General features: G+C 33.7%; 1 protein-coding gene across 2 annotated transcripts in view; it reads right to left on the bottom strand.

Annotated features, from left to right (window-relative positions):
- The window catches only part of LOC138701375 (uncharacterized), a 47422-nt gene that overhangs the window by 15370 nt on the left and 4407 nt on the right, over positions 1-27645 (bottom strand). For both annotated transcript variants that reach the window (XM_069828218.1, XM_069828217.1), the window contains 8 exons: positions 23541-23628; positions 19939-22366; positions 15383-15522; positions 12664-12822; positions 9429-9532; positions 5223-5332; positions 4878-5034; positions 20-84 (listed from right to left, as the gene is read on the bottom strand). In XM_069828218.1, coding sequence (XP_069684319.1) covers positions 20-84; positions 4878-5034; positions 5223-5332; positions 9429-9532; positions 12664-12822; positions 15383-15522; positions 19939-22366; positions 23541-23628 — 3251 coding nt within the window. The remainder of the gene's footprint in view (positions 1-19; positions 85-4877; positions 5035-5222; positions 5333-9428; positions 9533-12663; positions 12823-15382; positions 15523-19938; positions 22367-23540; positions 23629-27645) is intronic.

Below are 27645 nucleotides of genomic sequence, written 5' to 3'. Positions count from 1 at the left end.
CTAATGTTATTGTTATTACCTCCAATATGGTTCCCAATTTCTTCAATTTTTCTTTGTCAACACATATGCCTCGTTGTTCCATCGCTGAAAACAAATTTAAAACATTAAAATAAAGACGATGATCAATAAATAAAGACTGGGCATAAAAAGGCTGTACGTAGCAAAGAGAAAAACCCAAGAAAACAGGACTTTCTTGTGAAACTAGTAATGTAATATTATACATTTTGCACATCTATGGGAGAAGCTGAGCTCTAAATAAAATTACAATGGAATTTATAATTTTTCTCAGTGGATTGATAAGTAAATACAGTTATTTAGAAATCCTATATCCACATATTCAAAACCATTTGATCCAGTCTATCACTAATGCTTTAAGGGAAAAGATATTATTGTTCGCAGAATGATTTAGATATTTTGTGTCTACCCATACCTTTTTGTTACACTTCGCCACTGATGAGTAAGAAAGAATTGGAAAAAGCCTGGAACATTTTCTGAAGAGAGTTCATTCAGTTCATTTCACGAGACAATGAGCTCGCGAGATATCCATTCCTTTTTTAAAAGTACAGAACAAAATGGAAGTAAACATATTAGCAATAATGAAGAACCTGCTAAAACTACGGATAATAGTGTTCAGTGTTGATTATTATTGCGGGTCATGACATTCAACCTACAACTAACCACTGGCGTGGTTCAGTCGTTTAAGGCGCTTGCCTGCCGGTCTGAAGTTGCGCTCGGGCACAGGTTTGATCCCCGCTTGGGCTGATTACCTGGTTGAGTTTTTTCCGAGGTTTTGCCCAACCATAAGGTGAATGCTAGATAATCTATGGCGAATCCTCGGCTTCATCTCCAGTGGCGTAGCATGAAATTTTGAGCAGGGGAAGCTAACTCAATTTGTCTTTCATGCAATATGAAAAAATGTATTACAAAAATACAGTCTTAAAATAAATAGTAGTCAATTTCAAGTCAGCAGTCGAAGATTGGTTGGAACATCGTAAGTAACACCAATAAGGCATGACCTCAAATGAGACGTAATAAAATACGATTTCACGGTTTACACATATCTCTAACAAATAGACACGTATACGTATAACATTAGCTCACTCCCTATCATACTTAGAGAAATCACAATATTAGTATCATTACGTAAATATGCGTCTGTCTTTTGGTTGTATCCTTCATTGACAGCAAGGGAGTCGGTCATTTGTTTTTTTAAATCACACTTTTGTTCGTAAGTCAGTCTTGATAATACAATTGTCCTAAAAAATTCAAGTAAATTAGTGTCAGGAACTGTTATTTCGCTCATTATTTATTATATCAGCCACAATGCACACTAACACTTCAACTGAACACAACTGACGAATAGGGATAACTCGGAAACTACTTATTTTAAATGTTAAAGCTAGCTTCTTTTCGAGCCTTGCGACTAGGGTAGTTTAAAAGGGATGGAAAATCTGCGGGGTGGATTATACAGAAGAAACCGGTCTGCTTGGAAGCTGGTGTGTGCAGGCTTCTTGTTTGCTGCTGCATCACAAATAATCCTGAGCTGCAGCATCACAATATTTAACGCGTAAATATAAATTCTATTAAAATTAATAAATAATTTTGTCCATAAACTGGAGGTTTATTATGAAATTATTATTAACTGGGGAAGCTAAGCTTTTTAGCTTACATTGACGCTACGCCACTGTTCATCTCACCAAATATTATCTCAATATCACCAATCTCATCGACGCTAAATAACCTAGTAGTTAATACAGCATTGTTAAATAACAAATTTAAAAAAAACCTACAACTAATGACCATACAAGTGGTAAATAGCGAAGTGGACAAATATAAAGCATCTTACGGAATCAGTTATAGCACATCTCTCTAGTTTACACAAAGATCTTAGAATCTTGCAAATCAAGATTTCAGGTATAACTACCTGTAAAGTTGATTTGAATAATTTCGAGGGAAAAATTGTTCTGGAGCCGGGTATCGAACCCGGGACCTTTGGTTTAACGTACCAACGCTCTACCACTGAGCTACCCGGGAACTCTAACCGACACCGATCCAATTTTTCCCTCTATATCCACAGACCTCAAAGTGGGCTGACAACAGTCAAGCAACCAACTTCGAGTGCACACTAACTCCGTGTGACTTAAATTGTGGTTTTCTGTTAACGAACAGTGACGTGTATTATGCAAATCAAGATTTCAGGTATAACTACCTGTAAAGTTGATTTGAATAATTTCGAGGGAAAAATTGTTCTGGAGCCGGGTATCGAACCCGGGACCTTTGGTTTAAACGTACCAATGCTCTACCACTGAGCTACCTGGGAACTCTAACTGACACCGATCCAATTTTTCCCTCTATATCCACAGACCTCAAAGTGGGCTGACAACCGTCAAGCAACCAACTTCGAGTGCACACTAACTCCATGTGACTTAAATTGTGGTTTTCTGTTAACGAACAGTGACGTGTATTATGCAAATCAAGATTTCAGGTATAACTACCTGTAAAGTTGATTTGAATAATTTCGAGGGAAAAATTGTTCCGGAGCCGGGTATCGAACCCGGGACCTTTGGTTTAACGTACCAATGCTCTACCACTGAGCTACCCGGGAACTCTAACCGACACTGATCCATCTTAGATTCTTGTTAATAAAATCGACAATATTCATTTGATATAATTGATACTCGTATTTTGCTATACTAAGGTAAGCAATAGGTTTCAAAGGGCCTAATGAATGTTTATTTTTTCTTCATTTTTCTATATACATATATATATAGGAATTTACCTGGTGACTAATTTCGAAGTGTTGTTCTTTATTGTCCAAAACTTAGGCACTTCGAAATTGGTCACCAGGTAAGTTCCTAAATATTACCACAGTAAAGAAGTTGGAAAATTAATCAGTTTATTTTTTCATTGTGTGTGGCCCCATATTTAGGTAGTGTTATGCCCATGGGCCCGAAAAAAAATTTGCACCCCCCATCAGCTAACTTATAAAAATCCTAGACATTTAATAATCAAGCTGTAAATACAGTGGCATGTAACAACAGTATATACGTACTACTATCTAAAGCAGACGCAGGCAATGTGGAAATTTATTCTCAGTTCGATTTTGTTTCGCAAAATTTTGCCGCTCCTAGGAATTTGCTACCCTGGTGGCCCATGCGTAAATACAGGTCAGTGCATATGTATGTATTTGTATGTTTATGTGCCTATGCACATTCATATAGCTTACTAATTAGAAAAATACATGTTTATGAATTAGCTATCCTACTGTGCTCACCTCCAAAGAAATCATTTTATCTCCGCCTGCGTTATTAATTATTCGACAATTATGTTTGATAGATTGTCGTTTTCTGTAACTTGAGCCAATAATAATAATAATAATAATAATAATAATAATAATAATAATAATAATAATAATAATAATAATAATATTTATTTGTCAGAAACCAGTGTACAAGGCCTGGATATGACATCGTCAGGTTCGATAATACACACACACGCACACATGCACTCACACATGCACAAACAAACTTAGCACAAATAAATATAGACAAATAAACAAATAATTATAAGCAAATTAACATACATAGTCAAATAAACAAACACTGAGAAATAAACAAAACAAACACTGAGAAATGAACAGAGTATGCTGTAGGTTAACACATTTACATAAGGACGAAAGGTATAATTAAAATACAAAGAGACAAATTAAAATATAAAGAAAGGGTTACATTTCTAAAATACAATATTTACATCACACTCCATGAATTCATGCACTGAATAAAAAGGTCTGTTCAGCAACCATCTATGTATGCAGGACTTAAACCTATTTATTGGTAACTTTCTCGCCTCCAACGGTAACTTATTAAATATATTTATGCCATTAAAAAAGCAGGTATTTGAGCTCACACTCAATCTGCACCTTGTGTAATCTAATTTATCTTTATTTCTAGTGTTGAAGGAATGTATATCTGATCTAGTCTGATAAAGATCTATGTTGGATCTAAGGAATATCAAGGTTCTGTAAATGAATAGATTGTAAACTGTCATTACCTTTAACTCTGGAAATAGTGGTCTACATGATTCCTTGGTATTTTTATTGAATATTACCCTCAGTGCTCGTTTTTGTAGTAATAAGATGCTATTGACTCCTGTTGCACTTCCCCATATATGAATTCCAAAGTTAATGTGATATTCAAACAGTGCAAAATATACCTGTCTGAGAGTTTCTGTTGAAACCAATGGCCTTAACTTCCTAAAAACAAAAATTACCCTCGACAATTTAGTACATATACTTTCTATGTGTTTGTGCCATAATTGTAGCAATAAGTAGGTACAATATTAAGTTTAAAATTATCAAAATGTGCACGAGCAGTATGTTGTGATGGTAGTGCATGAGATCATAGACTAGGATCTACTACGTAGATAATACAATCTTCATTTATATGCTACAAATTTTGTGTAACAGAAGATCCCAGTTTTACTTCGTTTCCAAGAAACCATACAATGAAATTTTTCATTCAGAAGTACATAGCCCTCCATCAAATATTGAAATTTAGTAAATTATGTTCGATAAATTCTGTTCTTATTGTTCAATTCAGATTAGAAGCTGTCTCCTTCTTTGTTTTCAAGCACACATGTTTTAAACAGATATGTATGTAATTATAAAGAGTCTTTTATGAAGGAAGCTTACTGTATAACAGCCTAAACTGGCCTAGATATGGGTTGTTTACTTGTGGCTCTAATCAAAACATAATTAAGATGAATGATATAATGGTCTGCCCTCATTTTAATTTCAGGCTATTGTACAATGAGCCTCCTTTGTGTAGAACCCTTTATCTAGACTTATTATAATTTTTAAGAAGAAAATAAGTCCAAACCTGCAAGAATTGGTGTAAGTTTCATCTCTATATCTAAGAAAAGTTTCCACAATTTATGTTCTTGCAACTTCTGGTATAGGACCTCCGATAGCTTTGACAACAGCTGCAATTGATGACATGCTTTACTTTCCAGGTTCCAGGACTTCGCAGAAATGTCCTGAAGAAATCACAGTTTTATTATTTCATTAACAGAATTATGAATTATTTATAGATACAATAGTAGAAAGAACTAGATCTATTTCTATTAAGTAACCAAAACAGAGCTAATATTAAAATTAAAAAATTTCCCTATTGTTTTAAGTGACATAGTAGTGAAGTTTACCAGATAAATATAAGTACCGGTACCTTGTCAAGACCCAACTTATTTACAGCATCAGAAAAAGAGTGAGGAGGATTGTCAGGATCCAACAGCCAGCAACCTACTTTAGGATCTAGGAGAATCCATTTAGAACACACTGTAACAAAATTCAATTTGGTTACGAAGTGAAATGTATAAACAACTTCATACGAAGACAAAATAAGTTACGGTACTGTTATTACTAGAGCTCGGTCACAGTTCATCCACACACCGCATCAGATTGAAGTTAATTGTAACCAGTGTATAGTCAAGACAGCATGAGGCAGAGGCAAGTACAGGGTTCTTAATATAGGTATATGGCTTTCAAAGCACGGGATTAAGAACTAGAACAATAAAAAAAAAATTACAGTAAGAAAGGAAAAGTAAAAAAGAAAAGAAACAGAGAAATCAAGAAATGGAGAAATACAAGATAAACGAAAAAAGAAAAGAAAAAATAGAGCAATCAAGAAATGCAGCAAGAAAGGGAAAATAAGAACGAAATAGAGCAATCGAGAAATGGATAAATAAAGGATAAACGAAAAAAGAAACGAAGAAATAGAGCAATCAAGAAATGCAAAAAGAAAGAAGAAATAAAAAAGGAAAGAAGAAATACAGCAATCAAGAAATGAGCAAGAAAGGAAAAATAAAAAAGAAAAGAAAAACTAGAGCAATCGAAAAGTAGAGAAACAAAGGATAAACGAAAAAAAGAGGAAAGAGACCAATCAATAGATGCAGCAAGAAAGGGAAAATAAAAAAGAAAAGAAGAATAAAACAATCGAGAAATGGAGAAATAAAAGATAAACGAAAAAAAGAAAAAAAAGAAGAAATAGAGCAATCGAGAAATTGAGAAATAAAGGATAAAAGAAAAAAGAAAAGAAGAAATAGAGCAATCAAGAAATAAAGAAAGAAAGCACCGAAAAACAAAAGAAGAAATAGAGAAATCAATAAATGAAGAAAGTATGGCTTCATTGCCAAAGCCCGGCATTAGATAACAACAACAACAACAACAACAAAAATGAAGAAAGAAGGGGAAAATGAAAAGAGAAAAGAAAAGAGAGCAATCGAGAAATGCAGAAGGAAAGGAAACACAAAAAAGAAAATGAGAAAGAATCGAAATATGAAAAGAGAAAAGAAGAAATACAGCACTCAATATATGTAGAAAGAAAGGAAATGCAAAAAAAGAAAAGAAGAAATAGATAAATCAAGAAATGGAGAAAGAAATGAGACATTAAAAAGAAAAAAGGAAAGAGAAAAATGAAGAAATGATGAAAGAAAGAAAACATAAAAAGAAGTAAATAAATAAAGAAATGGAGAAAGGAAGGAAGGAAAAATAAAAAAGGCCAGTGCAGTGTTATTTCCCCAGGATACAAATGCAGTATATGCGACAGCTACACAAGGCGTCTCAAAAATGGACTAACAAATTAGTTGTAGTAGTAGTCACAGAGTAAAGAACTATGCCAGTGAAAACCCCACAGTCCTACTTTAAATTTTTTAAAGTTATCATTCTGTGACTTTGTTAAAGTCAAGTCGCAATAATCTCTGATAGGCGTAAAGAAGGGAAAGTGTATGTATTATTTGAAGGAAAGACATTCCCAAATCCCGTTGTTTTGTTTGTTTGTTTGTTTTTTTTTTTTTTTTGCACAAAAGGTTTCCATCTTTTAATAGGTAAAATTATGAAAACCCAACTTAACTCAAGAGTGATAAGGCAGTGTATGGAGAGCTGTTCTCGGATTGCGCAGCAAGATAGTTGAATAAGTCAATGGCAGGTAGTAAAAAATATCCAATAAGTAAGATGTATATCAACATACTACATAAACACAAACTATCTCAAAAACTATTTGAGTTAGAAGATTGAAACTTGCTTTCTTTTTTTAAATTAAAGAACAGAAAATTTTGTCATTTTATTTCTGAGACACTGTATATTTCAATGACTATAGTACAATGAGGACTAGTTTGAATACATTACCTAGTATTCCTGACTGGCATGTTTTGTTCTATTCAACAACAATTTATGGCACGTCTTTTTGATCAAAAAGGTAAATTAATTGTCTTCCTCAACAAGTAACTAAACACCCCCTCTTTACTCTTATTTTAATAGATTTTATATACATTTATTGACTGGAATTCCTATTTAGGTACTGAGCGAACATGCCGAAAACATGAAGTGCAAAGTGTTTTATATTTACTATAATTCATTTTTAATCTTGTGTACACTACTTTTAACACTTGAATATAATTAATTGAATAACTAGCAGACTTACTCGTGTTAATTATGTAAGTTTGTGCGGCTTACAGCTGTTTCGGTGCTTCACACACCATCCTTAGAGCCTTTTACTATAATTATTGTAGAGGAGTTAAAAGATATTATATTTTGGAAAGTGTCCCATGTGGGCACAAGGGGAAAGAAAAAACATTTCATTTAGAAATATTGTGAAAGCAGAAGAAACAATTACAATATTAAATCTAACATGAATAATAAAGACATTCTATTAACTTTCTTACTTTTTAACTTCGCTCTAGAATATAAACTTACCATATCATTAGGAAAGTTCAGGGTAACAGACAGGGATTGGAATTGAATGGGTTACATCCGCTCCTTGTTTATGCAAATAACGTGACTATGTTACGAGAAAATCCACAAACGATTAGGATAAACACAGGTATTTTACTTAAAGCAAGTAAAAAGATAGATTTGGAAGTAAATACCGAAGAGATAAAGTATATGATTATGTCTCGTGACCAGAATATTGTACGAAATGGAAATATAAAAATTGGAAATTTATCCTATAAATTTGTGGAAAAATTCAAATATCTTGGAGCAACAAATATTAATGATACTTGGGAGGAAATTAAACACAGAATAAATGCGTGTTATTATTCCGTTGAGAAGCTTTTGTCATCCAATCTGCTCTCAGAAAAGCTGAAAGTTAGAATTTATAAAATAATTATATTACCAGTTCTTCTATATAGTTGTGAAACTTGGAGAGGAACAGAGGTTAAGGGTGTTTGAAAATAAGGTACTTAAGAAAATATTTGGGGCTAAGAGGGATGAAGTTTCAGGAGAATGGAGAAAGTTAGATAACACAGAACAACATGCATTTTATTCTTTACCTTACATAATTAGGAACATTAAATCCAGACGTTTGAGATGGGCAGGGCATGTAGCAGGTATGGGCGAATCCAGAAATGCGTATAGAGTGTTAGTTGGTAGGCCGGAGGAAATAAGACCTTTGGGCAGGCCGAGACGTAGATGGGAGAATAATATTAAAATGGATTTGAGGGAGTTGAGATATGATAGTAGAGAATGAATTAATCTTGCTCAGAATAGGGACTGATGGCGGGCTTATTTGAGGGCGGCAATGAACCTCCAGGTTCCTTAAAAAGCCATAAGTAAGTAAGTAGTCACTTTTAAACATTCTTTATTTTCAAACTTAATTGTAAGTTCGGCTTCAGCTCGTAGAATTGCTGGCAGATCAAGAATATTTCACTCACTACTACTGATGCTTCTAACCAACCCCAGGTTCGAGGTTCTACTGAGAAAATAGCGCACTGCCTGACCGGTTTCTCGTGCTAATGCTGAGAGAATATGTCATTTGCCAACTTCCGTCAACATTCAATTCATTCACTACAGTGCCACTCAGCATACTGTATAACTGTTTGCAACCTAACGCCATCTGAAAAATGAGCCGATTCGTTTACATCAACAACAACATTTCAACAAAATTACGAGTGTGCTATAGCACAATAGCACATTAGGTCGAGACGCCACACAGCCCTTGGTGTACCAATGGAAGTGGTTTAAAGGGCATCAATATGATTATTATGATGATCAATGGAAGAATGGTGAAATGCTGGTAAGGAAACGAGAGTGTCCCTCAAAAAGCTGCCACAGAACAATCTCCTTGTTCACCACAAATTCCATTCTGATCTACCGGGATTCGAAGTCAAACTCTCAGTGTGGAAAGTTGATGCTCTAGCAATACAGCTAATGGTAAGCCAGAAATAGGAAACTATACACATAAAATACTTTTGATAAAAATATGTAGCCTATTTATGCGCAAAATCAGATATACCAGTAAATATAATCACTTTCAAAAGCATAGCTTTAAAACAATATCATTTTTGTATATAATCATGAATATTATAAGAATAAAAATTCAGTCTTCAGTAATAATTTTTACTCTTTCTCATGTACGGCTATTATTAATAGTCACCTTTTCTATCAAACTTAAATTTCTCAATCAAGAATATGAGCAGTTCTTGGGCATCATAACACAGTTTCCTGCTGCGTCCATTCAGCACCAGTGACAGAAAGTTCCTGAAATAGATTAGGAGGTTATTAAAAATATGACCGATTTGAAACTATTTTGTAATTCAATATTTTAACCAGATACTGCTTAACTCCCAGTTATTATTAGCATAGGCCTACTCGTCACAATTTAAAGAAGGAATATAAGTGGATCATATGTAGTAGGGATCTACACTTTTTCACGTAACATCCACTCAATTACGTTTAGCACAGTCCAAACGACCATTAGTTACAAACTTGGTTCTTGCTATATTTCAGTCATTCATTTACAGCTGTTTCATTCAATCAGAATAATCTTTCTGGTTACCTTCAGTTTCCTATATCGTTGGAAACAATATTTTACAGTAAATTGTTTCAGATACAACCCTTCAAAGGTAATTTAGAGCATAGTGAGAGGCAGGACGGGAGCTGAGGGTAACACAAAAGGGAATAATTTTTATATTCTTTACCTGAGTACAGAAGAGACTTATGAAGTTCTGTACCTGATTGCTTGTGAAATCAGCAAGCGAATGAATGTACTGTAATTTATTTTCTGCCAAACATGGATAGTATTGGTATCATAACAAGAATTAATGTTACAAAATATTCAATGTACTTCAGAGTACTGTATAAAAAATTACAGAATGTATGAAATTTATCTATATACAGTAGAACCTCCATTATCTGTCACCCTATTAACCGATTGTTGGATTATCAGACTTTTTTGCGGCAGAAAAAATATGAAGTAGCTACTGTATATTATGTTTCTACGTAGTTTTTCTATAGAGGGTTAATACAAGCCTTTACCCTTACACAGTATGTAATAGGAATGCTTCGCTGTCGGCAACATAAATAGTTACCGGTAGTCTACTTGTAAAATAGCCACTACAGTACCTGCTTTCAAAGTAATTACCCCAAGAACTTCCACAAACCCATGTACCATTCTGTCCTTAGGCCTATTCTTACTATTCGAGTGGCCGTATTGTATAACTTCTACGCAGAATGTCTTCCACAGTTGCCAAAACAAAACGTGTTGTTTTAATTGTAGAGAAAAATTACAAATAATCGAGAGATTTGGGAGAGGAGAAACTGTGGTTAATGTTGTTTCAGAGTAGGAGATTGGTGTTACCGTACAACTGTACGCGATTTAATAAAAAAAAAAACTGAATAAAGAGGATGAAGTAGTGTAAATCTACAATACGAGACTTCTACTATTCCTGTCTTCCCGCAGACAATCACCAACCATCAACCCTTGGCCCTTAAGACCTGTTGTTGACAACCGAACTTTTAGTGTACTCCTCTTCCACTACATAGCATGTTAAACACAAGACCACGAAGGAAATTACGAAATTGCAGGCCAATATATTGTGCACCTAATTTATGAAAATCTTTTATGGTAAGGATTATCCGATTTTTTCGATTAACCGTTCAGTCACCCCCTTCATTACTACGGATAATAGAGGTTCTACTGTATATCAAAATGTCTACCTTGGAGGGAGCCGCATGTGGATTTTCCAGCTGGGTTGAACTTGGTTTCTTATTTTGTGCTCGCATACATGCCAGGGCTCGAATCTTTCCAAGGATACGAGAATCTTGATTGAGTACAACACTATTTGGCATGACTCTAATAAATACTCTCAGAGGTACCCAGAGATCCGAGAAGCATTATTAGAAACTGGCTTTACCCAGCCACCATTTAGACTTGAGCATAGGCGGATTCAGGGAGGACCTAAGAGGGACTTAGCATCCCCCCCCCCCCACCTTGAGTCGATATGACTGCAGTTCTATTTAAGTTTACGGAGTTATTTCACTTTCATGAAATTAAACCTAACATTTTTATTTCTGACTTGCACACATATGTCACCAAATCGTTTGGTAGGAGTGAGTGTCTACACCTTGTATAGTAACTAATGGACTCATCCTAGGAGTGGCCAAGACTAGCAAATAGCCACAACGCAAGTGGCCATAGACGGTAATACATCATGCAGACTATTTTGTGGTTTTACAAGTATAGTGAGTAAGCAGAGAAACATAGTGAATCTCCTGTGATTTATATTGGGTATGCAGTGTGGTAGTGAAAGCGCAATGAGCTTAAAAGTAAAATCTATGTGTTATAGTGGCAGAGAAATGAGATAGATTTATAGTGAACGGGTGTGAGTTATAGTGAACGTCCTAAATTGCTTGTAATGGGGTCTAGGCTAGTGATTTGAGGTTAATATAGTAAGTACAATTCTACGGAATAATAAGGGTGTAATTGATGTTTTGTTATTTGAAATGTTGTATCAGTGAAGAAGTGTGTTGTGTCAGTGAAGTGTGTTTGTGTCAATGAAGTTCTATAGTTTACAGTGGTAGTGCAAGGTTTTGAACAGTGAAATATTTTTGAAGTGTTAGTGAAATCAGGATAGTATCAGTGAAATGTTTCATAGTTCCAGTGCAGTTGACTGAATTGATAGCGAAATGAGTGTAGTGCTGAAAGGTAGGCCTACTTGTGCATGTATAAACATATCATACATACTCGTGGTTTTAAGTTCGAACTTAGGGTTAAGATATAAATTAGATTTACTTTAATTAATTATGTTATATTAAGTGATTCGTTTAATTTAGGTTGCTCCTTGTTAATATTATTATATATTGCTACTACTATTTTATTATTAATATTATGAATTGTAATTTATTATTAATTGTACTTATTAAGTGTAATCAGTTACCACTGCCACCGTGTATTTACCCATTTGCAGTGTGAATAAATACATACACATACACAACAGTAGAAAAAGCCATTTAGAGGGTTCTGGATCCACCACTGGCCTTGAGCATGATACGTATAATACCTTGCATAGACGGACTCTGTGGGCATGGGGACAATTTCTTCTGTACTCATGGGACTTCAATGTCCGACAAAAATAAACAAAATAAACATATGGATGTTCTGAACAAGGGCCATTTTCCTCTTTTATAACATGATTAAAACCTTTGCAATAGTTTGCAGGTGTCTTTTTGCAGAAAAGTGACATGTTGAAAATAATACGTACTTCCTAAGCTTTTCTTTACGGACAAGTAGTGACAGAAAGAATTTGTTTAGAGATAACTTTTGTGACAAAAGTCATAAGGTTACGGAAATTCATATAAAACATCTAGGGGTAAGCAGATGAAATACTTACTGTGGTGTGTTTTCATCTTTCCAGATTTTGTCACCAACATTTAAACGGCAAAACGTTGTATTGCCAGACTCTACCGTGATAGCCAGCATAATGTCTGTCGGAGTGCAGTGTGTCCACTTTGAGATAACATTGGGTTTATTCAATTGACTGAATCCTTCTCTATAAAAAATTGAATAAAGTTCTTAAAATTATGAAAGGAGTGGAGACAATAATTAAATGTATCATGCAGTCTTAAAGGTAAACTATACAATAACAATCATCGTCATCAGGATCATCCTCTTGTAATGTAGGAGGCATATACTTGTAATATTTTAAAATTCTCTTGCAGAATGAAAAGCTACATTTGTTCAGATCAAATTTCTGCACATTTAAAGGACAAAACTAAAATTATTTCAATAATTTATTATCATTAGAGCTAGGATTTATATGTAGTATGAGTTAAGAATGACGCTGAGTATAGTTGAGTCGATGTGATGCCAGTTAAGAAGGTTTTAAGCCTGGTTGACAAGGCTCGAAATGCAAGAAGTCACAAGAACTAGACAATCCAGCTTTTAAATTCCTCGCTGTTTTGTAAGTGGTGGTTAAGAGGATTAAAGACCCTTAACGCTAACTAATTAACTAATGGAAGTACTGAATGACAAGAATGGCAAGTATGAGGAGTGCGGGGCATGGCTTGCATGTTTATAAACTATACCGACTAAAAATATTAGCTATTACTACATACGAATCCTAGCTCTAATTATCATTATACACTGCTACCCTCTCGTGGGTACTCACCTTGTCGTGGCGAGGGGGCTTAAACTTGTTGTTTAAGCTAACAAGTAACAAAGAGGTACCCACATGAGCTGCATTAACACCAACGCAGTCCCACTATATTTTTCACTGCTTATGATTCATGGAGTCCCTCAGTGTAAAATTCTCCGGAGGTAAAATAGTCCCTCAATTGGATCTCCGGGTAGGGACTGCACTGAGAGATGCCAAGAATCGTACTAAAGTACTTATTTGGAACACCAAAAGTCACACCGTCCAGTCAATCAGAGCCAAATTTAATAATAATACACTGCTATCTTAAACTGACTGGCATATTGGGAATTTAACTCAATGCTTTCCCAAAACATGCAATGAAATGTTTCATATACTGTAAAACAATTTTTATTTCAAAAAGGAAGCACAAACGAACAAAATTGTATTAATTTTTTTATTTGAAATATCTCTAAGAATAACCCACTTAAATTAATGACATTACTTATGGTTCATATATATAATATCATCATCATCATCATCATCATCATCATCATCATCTTCACTTCATGGTTTAGGCTTAGTGCCTGTTCTGTCTTCACATTTTATTCAGTTCCACCTCTTCCTAGGACGTCCGACATCTCTTGCCTTTAGGTTGGTACTGTTGTATCAGTGCTGGAATTCTTTCATTATCTATTCGAGACAGGTGTTCTTTCCACTTTTCTTTATAATCTTCAACTTTTTTTGTTGTATATACAGTATTTAATTCTTTACGGATATCCTCATTTCTTATCAGATCCCTTCTTGTACATCCCTTTACTCTGCGAAGAAACCTCATCTCTGCAGCCTGTAATTTACTTTTATCTCGTTCTTTAATTATCCATTATTTGCTTCCATATGTCAACATGAGTACTGCCATAGTTTTATAGAACTTTAGTTTTGTTTCTTTTCTAGTTTTATTTTTAGTGTTCTATTTATTGTTCCGCATATCCACTGGAATTTGCTTATTTTGTTGTCAATATCTCTATCTACATCGTAAGTTATATTACAGCCTAAATAATCAAAATGAGATACTTGTTCTATGGGCTTATTATCAACTATTATTTTTGTACGAATTGGGGATTTACCACTGTGGGCCATTACTTTAGTTTTATGAGTTGATATGCTCAAATTATAGTTTTCTTTTCTTAGTAGGTGTAGTTTGTGAATGGTATATATAATATACTTTCCCAATTCAAGACTACTGCATCGTGATACTGTGCGTGATTTAATCAAGAAATTTCAAGAAACAGGGTCAGTGCATGCTGCGAAGAGTGGTAGACCGACCATCTTAACAGAAGAAAAACTAGCAGATATTTCGGATACGATACTAAAACGCCCCACGAAATCAATAAGCAAATTGACCAAACAAACTGATATTTCGTATGGTTCCGCATATAAAGCCGTGAGAAAACAACTCAAATTATATCCATATAAAGTCTCGGTAGTGCACAAATTACAACCTACAGACTACGAGAAAAGGCTACATTATTGTGAATGGTTCCAGAGGTTTATTGTGCGCCAAATACTTGAGTAACTCACCAATACTTTCTCTCCATTTGCATCGCTATTAATAGTGAAGGAAATGGTCGTCATGTGTTTCCATTTCCAAGTATGAATTATGACTTCATGTTATCCTTGATATTTCTGCTGCTATTCTAACACAACATAATGAAAAACTTTCAAAATCTTAAACAAGAAATTACCTAGTGAACTAAGATGAGTTGCACCGAAGCTTGTACGACCATTGTAGGATTGTCTCCCCAAAATAACAGATAATAATCATAGAGATTTGGAAACTTGTAACAGAAAGACATTGAAGAATTGAATTCCGTCATGACACAAAAGTCTTTAACATAATGTAACATTTATTATTAATATAAGAATATGTAATTTAGTTTACTTTTTAATACTGGAATAATGCATACATTAAAGTTACCTATACAACATAGTTAATCCGATTTCCAACACACTTTCCTCTTGCAGTTTGGAACTATTTTCAAGAACCGAAACGTCATTTAGTGTAATAATATTGAAGTGCTTATAAATATTCTTCTCAAATTTAATGTTATTTGAATCCTGAAAAATATATACAAACATATTATAATTATTATATAACTATAAAATGCTGCATTGGCAATTGTTGGCCCTGCTACAATCGGATACAGTATGAATCATTAGCGGGCAAGAATGCAGCCTGATCCATGTAAGAATATACAAGTAAATCATAAACCATTTAGAATCTTGCGTACACTACTTTTAACACTTGAATATAACAGCTGTAAGCAGCACGGACTTACATAATTAACACGAGCAAGTCCACTAGTTAATCAATTACTTAAATCATAAAGCAATTGTCTGTGGAACATATATTCCACATTAGTAATATACCGGTACCTGCTCAAAGTTTTTATTGTACAATAAATTTACAATAAAAACTTTGAGTATATTTGCAACAGCTTATCGGACCCAACATGGTTTTCAAATTTTCCCAAATTTTAGCAGTTAAAATAATTGATTGATAAGAGTATAGGCTATTGTACGAATATTTACAACACATGCCTGTACTTTTTCTTTTCTTTTTTTTTTTTTCCTTTTTTTTTTTTTTTTTTTTTTTTTTTAAGATTTTACTTATCTTTAAATAGCTCACTACCAAAAAATGTATGATGTTACCTTAAATTGTATACAGTAATAAATTATTATCCTCTGATTGAGGTTATGGCTGATAATTATGTACATCTATTATCAGGCAGTACATCTCACTTGACAATATGTATAAAAGGAAGACAATTGTTTGTATGCATCTGAAGTCTGATTAGTGTAACATGTAGCTAATCAGCGATGTATGCAATGGAGGGAGAAAGGAACTGGCTACCCTACCCCATTATCTCCTGGCCTAGTTGCCTCATAAGTGGTGCCTTTTGGTATCACTTGTGAGGTTCAGACCTGTCTTCTGACAGTTGACTAAACAACAACAACAACAAATTATTGTAGTCAGCAAATACATTTTGTTCTGACAAGGTACATATAATATCACCAGGTTTAAGTTAAAAAGAATTGTCGAGGTTTCATGGAAGATTTTCGAAATATAACTTCCTAAATTGAATTAGACAAATGTTGTCATGACCATTAAATATAGATGACTGGTGACTTTTCAATGCCTACAGATAATGGTAAACTAAGTATTTTTATGTCATTCATACTGGTTGGTTATCATGCTTAGGCTACTATGGGTCGGAAGTTTGTGAGTTCAAGCAAATCCAAATGATTATCTAACTTTAAGAGCAATTTCTTAATATAATTTCCTTTAGAAAGGAAGCAAAACTAGAAAACCGTGTTACAGAGTTACAATACTCAGTCAAAATTACCAATCAAGTGTTCCCTGGTTTGTGGATAAATCGATGGTCCAGTTCAATACAGCAACAAATGAAAAAACACACCCTACTTTTGAGATAATAGCGTTTTTTCCTTTATTTTGAATTTAATAATTTTATACAACGAATTCTGTACAGAAGCAACTGAAAATGTTTCTGCATGGATTCGAAATAATCGTGTTTTGATTCTAAACGGAATTAAGTCAAAATGTTTCTGTATTGAATCGCTTTTAAAAGAACAAAGTTTTATTTCTGAAAGATAATTATATCCTTTTATAACCAGAATACTTTGAATTTTTACTTAATTCTCCATATACGGTACATGAGAAATTGTCTTATGACCAATGCCTAGTGAACAGTAATTCAAAATAGCCATTTTTTGAGTTGTTGCTGAATTGAACTGGGCCATTGAAATATCTATGTGGGTCAGCGTCTCATATGACATTGCAAATGTGAGACCATAGAGATCTCCAACAATCAAAGTTAGAAATAAAGTTAAAAAGTGGGATGCAATTCCGATAATGCAGTACTTAAGCAATTAAAAGATCATAATTATAAATTATATAGGTAAGCAGATTTGTATTTGGAAGATCCTCATAGATTCTGCTAATCTGGTAGTTTTGAATTTGATGGACAGACCTGGAAAGTGGAATTCATTAGACCTAAAAGCTATCGTCGGGTTATGGGTGAAAATGATGACTGGAGAAATTCAACTGAAATTGAAATTTAGGCTACCAAGTTTTCCTTGGAAATTTCCACAATGCTTCTGCTTTTACAAACCATGATAACTTTAGTGTATAGACAGTACAGCCATCTACACATGGAAATACAAACTATACTCAGGCCCGCAACCAGAGTCTGTGTCACTTGGGCAAACATGGATTCCGCTCCCCCCTCCTCCCCCCAATATTAACTAATTAAGAATAACAGTTACAATAAACTATATTTAGATTGAAATTATACAATAAATTGGAAATAACAGAGATTACAATGATCTACAGCAAGACTGCGATTATACAAAAAAAAAAAAAAAACTAGGAATAACAAATATTACAATAATCTACTCATAAATTTAAATTACACAAAAAATAGGTAATAACACAGATTACAATGAACTAAACTGAAATTATACATACATACAGTAATAGCTAATAATAATAATAATAATAATAATAATAATAATAATAATAATAATAACAACAATAATAATAATAATAATAATAATAATAATAATAATAATAATAATAATAGCATGGCAAAGGAAGCTTTTAATAGAAAAAAGAACATCTTCTACTGACCTTTGGAAAAAAAACTGAGAAAGAGACTAGTGAAGAACTTTGTGGGGAGTGTGGCAATGTATGAGGAAAAAAAAAAATGGACATTACGACGAAATGAAAAGAAATGACTAGAAGCATTTGAAATATGGAGAAAAATGGAGTGTGTGAAATAGACAGAATAAGAAAGGAAGCTGTGCTAGAAAGAGTGGGTGAAAAAAGAATGATGCTGAAACTGATCAGGAAGAGAAAAAGGAATTGGCTAGGTCCATAGGCGGAGTTATGGGTGGGCATGGGGGGGAACTGCCCCCAAATTTTCTCAACTCTTTTTTTTTTCTATTAATGTTAGAAAATATTGAATTCAAAAGATCTTTTTTGCTTTTGTTTATGATTAAGTTTCTGTGCTTAAATTTACGAATTAATGCCTTCAGATCAAGTGTTTGGACTATAATATTTATTTTAAATTTCTAAATGTATAAGAATTTCTATACCTCATTTGAGGAATGGAAGCATTGTAATGTTTCTTTTGTAACAGCCTGTACTCATGTGTTAGAAGTCTGCAGGTGTTCAGGCCACCACTTGGAGAAATATGAATAACATACTGCACAACAATGCAGAAAAAAGAAAAGTGATCCCAGTATGTGTAAACTTAAAGACGAGATTAAATAAAATAAGGTTTACATTTCATATGGTATCTTCAGGAAGGTAAGCTTCATATAAGAAAGTTTCTGTTAGCACTGTTACGTAGTTTTATCGATGTATGTATGTGTTTCTGTACGAGAGTGAAAAAGAGGGAGATTGTTTTAAGTTATGCCCTATTATAATTTGTAGTAGACCTACAGTCCAAGCCCTATACAACTTGGTCCGAAACATTCCGGATATGGATGTAACTCTGTAAGAAACATACATATTCCGATATACTGTACCACAGTTGAGCTATAACAAGGGGAAGAGGTAAATGATGTCCTCCATAATCCCGTTATATGGGGATTCTATGCTTTTTCTTTGCCCCCCCCCCCCCCCCCCCAAGGAAATGGTTCTCTCTCCGCCTATGGCTCAGACTGTCTGAGAAGAAACTGCCTACTGAAGGATCCACTGGAAGGAATGGTGAATGAAAGAAAAGTCTGGAGTAGAAGAAGATATCAAATGATAGACAACAATAAGATATATGGATCATTTGCGGAGACTAAGAGGAAAGTGGAAAATAGGGAAGATTGGAGAATGCTGGGTTTGCATTCTCCAATCTGCCTTTGGGCAGAACATTGTAAATAAATGAAGGGAAGAAAAAATTAATTATCGGTAAAAAGTTAATAATAATAATAATAATAATAATAATAATAATAATAATAATAATAATACTAATAATACTAATAAATTAGTACAAAAATCTACAAGAATAAAAATATATAATACACTAGCATTACCCACCCTTCTATACGGAAGCGAGATTTGGACATTAAAGAAAAAAGACATGAACAGAATCAAAGCAACGGAAATGAAATTTTTCCGGAGAACAGCAGGATATACTCTTTTAGACCGAAAAAGGAATGAAGAAATTTTAGAACAATTAGAAGTAGAGTCAGAAGAAGAAAAAATCACCAGATACAAATTCAATTGGCTAGATCATGTAAGAAGAATGGAAAATTCAAGAATCCCAAAAATTATGATGCAATATAAACCTAGAGGACATTGTCGACCAGGAAGACTGTTAAGAAGACTGCTAGATGGGGCCGAAACAGGTCTACAGAGGCCTAATTCGTGAAGGATGATGATGATGATAATAATAATAATAATAATAATAATAATAATAATAATAATAAGTGAAGCAAACCTATCCAAGTACCTACCTGAGCTTTTCCAGAGATGTTATTCTTGAATGGAGTTAAGAATTTTGGTTTCTTTCTAACTGAGTGTGTTGAAGACTGTGTACTAGATGCCGGTTCTTCATTACATTCTAACAACGTTGCTTCTCTCTGGACATTATCAGTTTTCATGTTTTTACGAGTTACTTTCATATTTGTACCTTGAATAATTGCTTTTCTTTTCTTTTGACTTTTAAACATTTCTGGTATTTTCAATTGTCTTTCTTTATATCCTAGATCTTCATCTTCATTCAAGCCAGTTTCACAAGTCTTTTTAACGAAATACATTTTGTTGATATTTCTTTTCGTATGTGGGACTCTCATTTTCTTCTTAGAATTACTAGTAGTTTTATTCACCATCTTTTTACGTGATACTTTATAAGGAGTATTGGAGGAAAAATCTCTATGACCATGAGATGATAATATTTCTGCCTCAGTCTTTTTATTCGTTTTAATGTGAGAGCCTTTTTTAATAGCATTTAAATTTGTCTCCATACTTGTTTTTTGGGTCACTTCTAACTTTGGAAATGCCTCACTTGGATTAGAATGTAAGTTAATGTCTGGCTTTGTACACTCAATTTCATTTTCATTTTTTATAATACAGGATTTATTCATTTTTGTACCAGTATCAACTTCGTTTTTAATGGCATTTACATTTCTCTCCATATTTGTTCTCTGAATTGCTTCTGATATTGGTACCGGTAATGTTTCGTTCATTTTGGAACATACATTAGTGTCTTTTAGAAAATCTAATTCGATTTCATGTTTGTTAAAAGAGGATTTATTATTTTTAGTGTAAGTTGTTCTTTGAATGGAATTTATGTCTATCTCAAAATTTGTTTTCTGAAGCATTTCTGACATTTGACATGTTTCATTTAAGTCAGAACATAAATAAGTATCTGATTTTAGCAACTCAAATTCATTCTGATATTTGTTAGGGGACTTATTACCGGTAATTTTAATGTCAGTTGTATATTCACTGGCTTTTAAATTACTCTCCATATTTGTTTCTTGAAACTCTTCAGACATTGAAAATATTTCATTCACATCGGAATATAAACAAGTATCTGTTCTCTGCAAGTCAAATTCATTCCGATGCATGTTATAAGAATGTTTATTAATTTTACTTGTGTGACTGGACGAGATGGTTTCGTTACAATAGAGTTTATTAAGTGATTCACGTATATTCATAGACAATATCCTTGACTCTGTTTCTCTAGAACCTGCTTTAACTGAATCCCGTGATTCTGAATTATGATGTAATGCTTTAATCACTTCTGTTCTTTCTGATGTTTCGGTTGTATATTCACAATCAACTTCTTGGTAATGGAACTTAATGGGTGATCCTGTCATATTATAATCATCAGCATCTTCGTTATATTCATTCTGTACAATATTTTCATGAAAGCTTAAATTGTCCACATCTTTGTTAATTTTGGTTAATGGGGGAATATTTTCATTCAAGGAATTTTCTCTTCTTATATCATTTCTAAGTGTCTGCATCTCAACACAGTTCAAATAATCTGAATCTGTGATCTGCATGTCACAGGAAATTTCACTGAAATCATCTTCCTCAAATATTCTAACATTTTTATCGTTAGAAACTTGAGGTCTGTTATTATGAAGTGGTGATTTTGTTGAATTTCCTTCAAAGCTCTTATTTTTCATTTCACAAAATCTATTAACACTAAACCGTTCATCAGACATTAAAGATGAGTTACACTTTTCTATTGTAGTTTTATTTTCCCAATTTTCTTGTTCAGATCTTTCTACATATGCATGTCTAAAAGAAAATGTTTTAGTCTGATCCTGCACTTCTATCACATCCTCTTTATTCTGTAAGGCACATGATGATGAGAACTTGTTATTCACTTTAAATTTATTAACGAAAGTCATATTTACATCTGGTACAGAGTAGTCTTGATCGACAGAATTTATGATCTTAAGTTCATCTGTGTAATTTTTATGATATTGGCTGTTACGGTCTTCAAAAAGATTTTCTTTCCTTTGCACTTCATTTGTATATTTGAATGAAATATGTGAATCATCACATAAATTTGTAGTATTGTTATCTAATTTAGGAAAACAATAATATGGCGTCTGTTGTAATCCATTACTAACTGGCATACTTGCTTCAAATATATCAGTGTCGATATCATAAGAAGATTCTTCACTTTGTTGTGGACATCGGGTTATAAGAGTGCTTTTAGACGTTGGATAACAAATTGTAGTATTATGATTGTTGTTTAATTCAGGAGAACAATAATCTCTTATCTCTTTTAACTCGCTATTAACTGGCTTACATGCTTCAGAAGATGTAACTGTGTGGAGGTTGTAAGATGATGCTTCATTTTCTTGTAGAATTCGAGATGGAAGAGCGTTTTTTGATTTTGAAGACACAGGATCTGTTTTCCTTTAAAGAAATACTGCATATTATCTCTCAGATTTAAAAACGAATACTGATACTTAATTTTAAAATACTAGTACGGTACCTAGTTATTGTTGGCAACAAATGTTATGGAATATAAGCAGTGAGGGAAGTGAGGCGGTATGTGCTGGTATGGAATACTGCCACTGATTTCTATGGCCAGAAAACATACTGTTAGTGAAAAATGACATGTCACTGAAAAAAATGTGTTCCGTAAAAATTTGTTTATACATTTCTTCACAGCAAAGAGTACTATCTGTTCGCTTCGCAAATCTAAACCACAGCCTTCTGAAACTGTATTCAACATGTATTTAGACACGTTTATTTGATAAGTCAACCCCTGGAATGCTTAAAAAGGTAGTATTTCAGGTATAGAAGGCTTGTGGTGGCCATTGTTGCCAATTTAGTGACTGTGTAATTTTTGTTGTTGCACTTTTTATTAATAATTAATTAAGGACTTTAAAGCTTTAACATTATTTTAAATAATAGGCCTTATCTAATAAATAACTGATGTAAGTTGAAATTATTTCATTAAGAACTTTAATGTTTTGCGTAAGCTTAAAAGATTCGCACAAAACAATTTATTGTGTAGGTTAAAAGTTGGTAATATTGTGATAGTTCTTTTTGTGAATTTCTTACAATTTTACTAAGTGAGAGGAAGATCGGTTTTTTGAGTCAACGTGTTAAGGGTATGTTTGTAGACAAGCTTCTGCACAAAACTGGTCCTTCTCTCGCTCAGTAAAATTGTAAAAAATTCTCAAAAAGTACTATCATAATATTATTAATATCACAATATTACTAATTTTACCCTACATCATGATTGTGTATGTTGTAAGAGAGGGGATATGCCTTTTTTAAATCGAGGTATGCTAGGAGAAAATATTGGGGTAGCATACCGCCTCTGTTTTTTCCCCACTTCCCTCACTGAATATAGGAAACAATTAAAACAAGCCCCTTTCCATTTTAATGTTGTTATACATTAGGAAAACAAATTATTGTCTTATTATAAATTTATAAGCTACCAACAGAATTTACAGATTTAAATCTTCATTTCTCTATTTCTTCACTAAAGCAAAGGTTAAACATAGTATTCAAATTTTTCTTCACGAAACATGAGAGCTTTAAAAGGAAAAATTTTACTGTGTAATAAATAACTTACCTCTGTGTTTGTGGTGACCATATGAAAGACTGAGATTGCGGTACAAACGGACTTCTGTGTGAAGAACTACATTTCACAGGCTCACGATCTGTAGTATAGGAATTAACATTAGCACTCATAATTGGGGGGGGGGGGGGCTAAATTTTAGGGTGTTATAAATAATCAGCTTTACTTCCCTCTGGAGGAAGCCATGCCTTTGCCTTTGGTCATGTTTGAGTCTCCTAACCTAGAATTCAACTTGACCACTGACGACTATAAGGGAAGGAAGTAAAGCTGGGAATCTCGTGTCATAGACTTACAAGTAAATAACACTATACTGAATGAGAGGATCTCAGGCAAAATTACCGTCCAATTCAAAATTCAATAGCATAATAAGCCAATAAAGGTGGTGCAGAGCACTTAGGTTTTTTCTATCCTCCATCTGTAATCCAACCAACCATAAAATTACATCCATTGTCATTTCAAACTTAATTTTGGAGATTTAGGAGCTTTTTTAAACATAAATAAATATACAGGCCTATATTGCTTTATATTTAACTACTATTCATCAATCCAATCCCTGTCTCTGCCAGAAGTGTTACTTTATTCATAATCATATATGGGTCATTTGCAGAATTTGTATAACAAATAACATCCATCAATTCCTACTCTTATATAGCGTTATAAATTCCTAACAGTGAGTAGTTTCAATACTAGTGTAGTAAAAGTCATAAGAATTATTTCCTTCATGTGAATTAGTAACAGCTAAAATGCTGTGTCCATACTAGTTAAGTATTTAAAATGGAGCATGATTATGTCCAGATAAAGTTTTGTTTAATAATGTAATTGAGAAAAAAAAATAAAGAAACATTTGATATTATCAAAACTTCTTCATTTATGTCTGAGTTTATATTTCCTTAAATACATATGATTGCATAATTACTTTAGACCAGTAAATCAGTCAGGTCTGTTACACCAATCTCTTCCTATGCATTCACAGTTGAAAAAGAAATCTCACAGTCATCAGCACAAGCCAGGATGATACACAAAGAGCCATCTTGATTGTACTGTTATGTTCACCCATTTTGAGTTGGCGAGTTTGTGTGTCATACTCTTGCTTTGTGTTTTAGTCTACGTGTGCATTTTTATTCTGTCAGATCTGTTTGTGTTGTGTTTTCCACAAATAACAACATATAACGTCAAGATCAAGAGGACATAATAGTACACGTGTGCAGTAGTTAAGTTGCTATTTTGAAGATTTTTAAGCAAAAAAAAATTTAGGTTAGCACATGCTTGTGTTTGCTTTGTCATATCTGTTACCTCCATGTCATGTCTGTTCTGTTACATCATTTAAAACAGTGCCTTAATTTTTTATAATTATCTAGGCCTATCATTAAAGAAACTAAGGCTCAAATATCTTCTCCTTAAGGGCAATCTACTAAGATAATTGTTGTTACTGAAAGAATGGTTTTTTGTTAGTTACTGAAGAAGTTATTATCTTTATATTAGGTAAGAGATCTGATATTAAGATATTAAAAAAATTTGTTCATTTTTTATATGAAGTTAGTTCTGTTACTATTCTAAGACTTACGCACTGTCTAAGGAATATCTGATATAAAAAATAAAGGAATTCTATTTCTATAAAAGATCCATTGTCTTTTCCTATAACACACCTGACATTTAGTCGTGTAGATAAAGCTGTAAAGCAAGATGAGTGTACAGTGGCTGATTACTATGGCAGACACATTGCATTATATTAATACTTGCAGAATATGCACTACATAGTAAGTTACTTTAATTTTGACATTCTCAATCGTCCATTTGTTATACAAATTTTGCAAATGACCCATATATATATATTATCATCATGCAGCTTTCATTTAGTAGTTTCCCTCAGATTTCTGTATATGGTCCAGCACTACACTTGATTACATTCATTCAACACATCCTAATATATTTCTCCCATGATCTTTATTTTCTCATATCTTTCAATTACATAAAATTAAACTCTACTCCAATCTACTATATCCTGTCGCCATCCTTTGTAACATACTTTAAAAGCTTCCCTTATTTATCTCCCCTCTCTCCCATTCCTGATTACTATGCAATACTTGTCTACATTACTTTTGTTTAGAAACAGAATTGAAGGGTTCAGAACCATAGAGCATATTCAAAATCTCAGTGCTGAGCAATCTGATGGCATCACAGTGTTCCGAATTTCAATGATGACGTCACTGATGCTCCACCGGTATCGCACCGGTGCCATCAGCTTGCAGAGGTGGTGGCAGTCTCCATCAGCCACCATCAGTGAATCTGACTGGCTTTTGTATAGGGCAGGAATTAGCAGACAAATGACATCGTGCACTGTTGTGTCATGGTGGTGTGTTCTGCTGTATTGTTTATAATTAGCATAATGTAAAAAAATATGTTAATGGCTTATGACGAGCATGTCAACGGACCAGTTATTACTATTGGTTCAAGAAATAAGTTGTTTATGCTCTCTTTTCTTTGAGCGAGATGACAGTATGGAAATTTCGCAAAATCTTGCTAGCATAGCACAATAACAATTTGTACAGCCGCCACGATAGCCATTGAACCTTCCTAATCCGCTGCAGCGTGGCATCATTGATGTCCACCGGTCCGGTGAGATTCGGAATACGCTGGTAGTGGGCCAAACGTCATTTACTAAAACCGTAGAAAATAAGAGTTAAAATGAAGTTATTACCATAATTCAATGAAAACATATAGCAAGTAATATAAAGTATACACATTAAAACTGAACGATATGTCAATCTTCATTAAACTATGGTATTCACTTAACTTTAATCCTTGCTTTTTCCATTTTTAATAAATGGCGCTTGGCCCACTATGGCTCTGAACTCAATTGTTACTTTATAGGAAATTACACTCCTTCATCTGTTTTATAGTTACACATTCCCACCACTAAAATCAGTCATCACAATTTCTGCCTCTAATCACTACAGCTCCAACTCTACAATCATTGCCTACAATACCATATACATACCATATCATCTGCAACAACACCTACATTATCACCACTGTTGCTATCCCTACTGCCACTGCTACTGCACCCATCCCCACTCACCATAACCACTATTGCTACCCCTACAGCCGCCGCCACCGCCACCACCGCCGCCACCACCGCCGCCACCACCACCACCACCACCACCACCACCACCACCAATGAGAAATAATGAAGAGAAAATCCTTTTACAAAGGCAAAATCACTGCATTTGCCTTATTGCTACAACTTACAAGATACAAAATGTTAAATACGTCTACTAAGGACACATGCAAAATAAAAATAAGAAAATTGGAATTATTTTTTTCACGATTAACTTACTATTCTGTCTATTTTTCTATAATAATTTTATGAAAGCTGAAAATAATTGTGCAATAGAAAAAAGTTTCAGAGGAATGTAGCAACAAGTAATTAGGATATATTATACATACGATTGCAAGGAATTATCAGTTAAGTTAACACTATGAATATTCTTGACATTTAGCTCATTCTTAAAAAGTCCAGCATTGTTAACAAAAAAATTGGCAAAAGTAATTATTGGCTAATATTAAAGATTTAACTAAAGTGTTGAATATTATAGATTATATTAATTTGTCCTGCAGAATTTATCTGTAATATTGACAATATTTAAGGAGAAAAATTCGCTCCGGCGCCAGGGATCGAATCTGGTGCTGTGGATTGAATTCGGCGTAGCTCAGTGGTAGGAGCGCTTAGTATGTAGAACCAAGGACCCGGATTCGATCGCTGGTGCTGGAGCGAATTTTTCTCCTTAAATATTAAGTGTCAATATTACAGATAAAGTGTTGAGATGGATATTTTTTTAAATACATATGAGGACTACATGGCAAGAAGGATGAATAAGCATTTGAGTGCATGATGTTTCTTGTAGTTTTCTTGCACGGAGGAAGGAGCGGCAACCAAGGAGTTGTCTCCCCTACTCTACTACCCTCCTACTCACAGGAAAGGGTAAACAGTTTGCAATGCGTTAGTACTTTGTTATAATGTAGTCATAGGGTCTATTTTATTTAATGCATATAATTTACGATAGGCTATTAATTAACTTAATAACTATTAGAGTAATAT

The sequence above is a fragment of the Periplaneta americana genome, chromosome 6 (assembly GCF_040183065.1).
Source record: "Periplaneta americana isolate PAMFEO1 chromosome 6, P.americana_PAMFEO1_priV1, whole genome shotgun sequence".
NCBI lineage: Eukaryota > Metazoa > Arthropoda > Insecta > Blattodea > Blattidae > Periplaneta > Periplaneta americana.
Note: the sequence above shows the minus strand (reverse complement) of the source record. Positions and strands in the feature narration are given on the sequence as shown.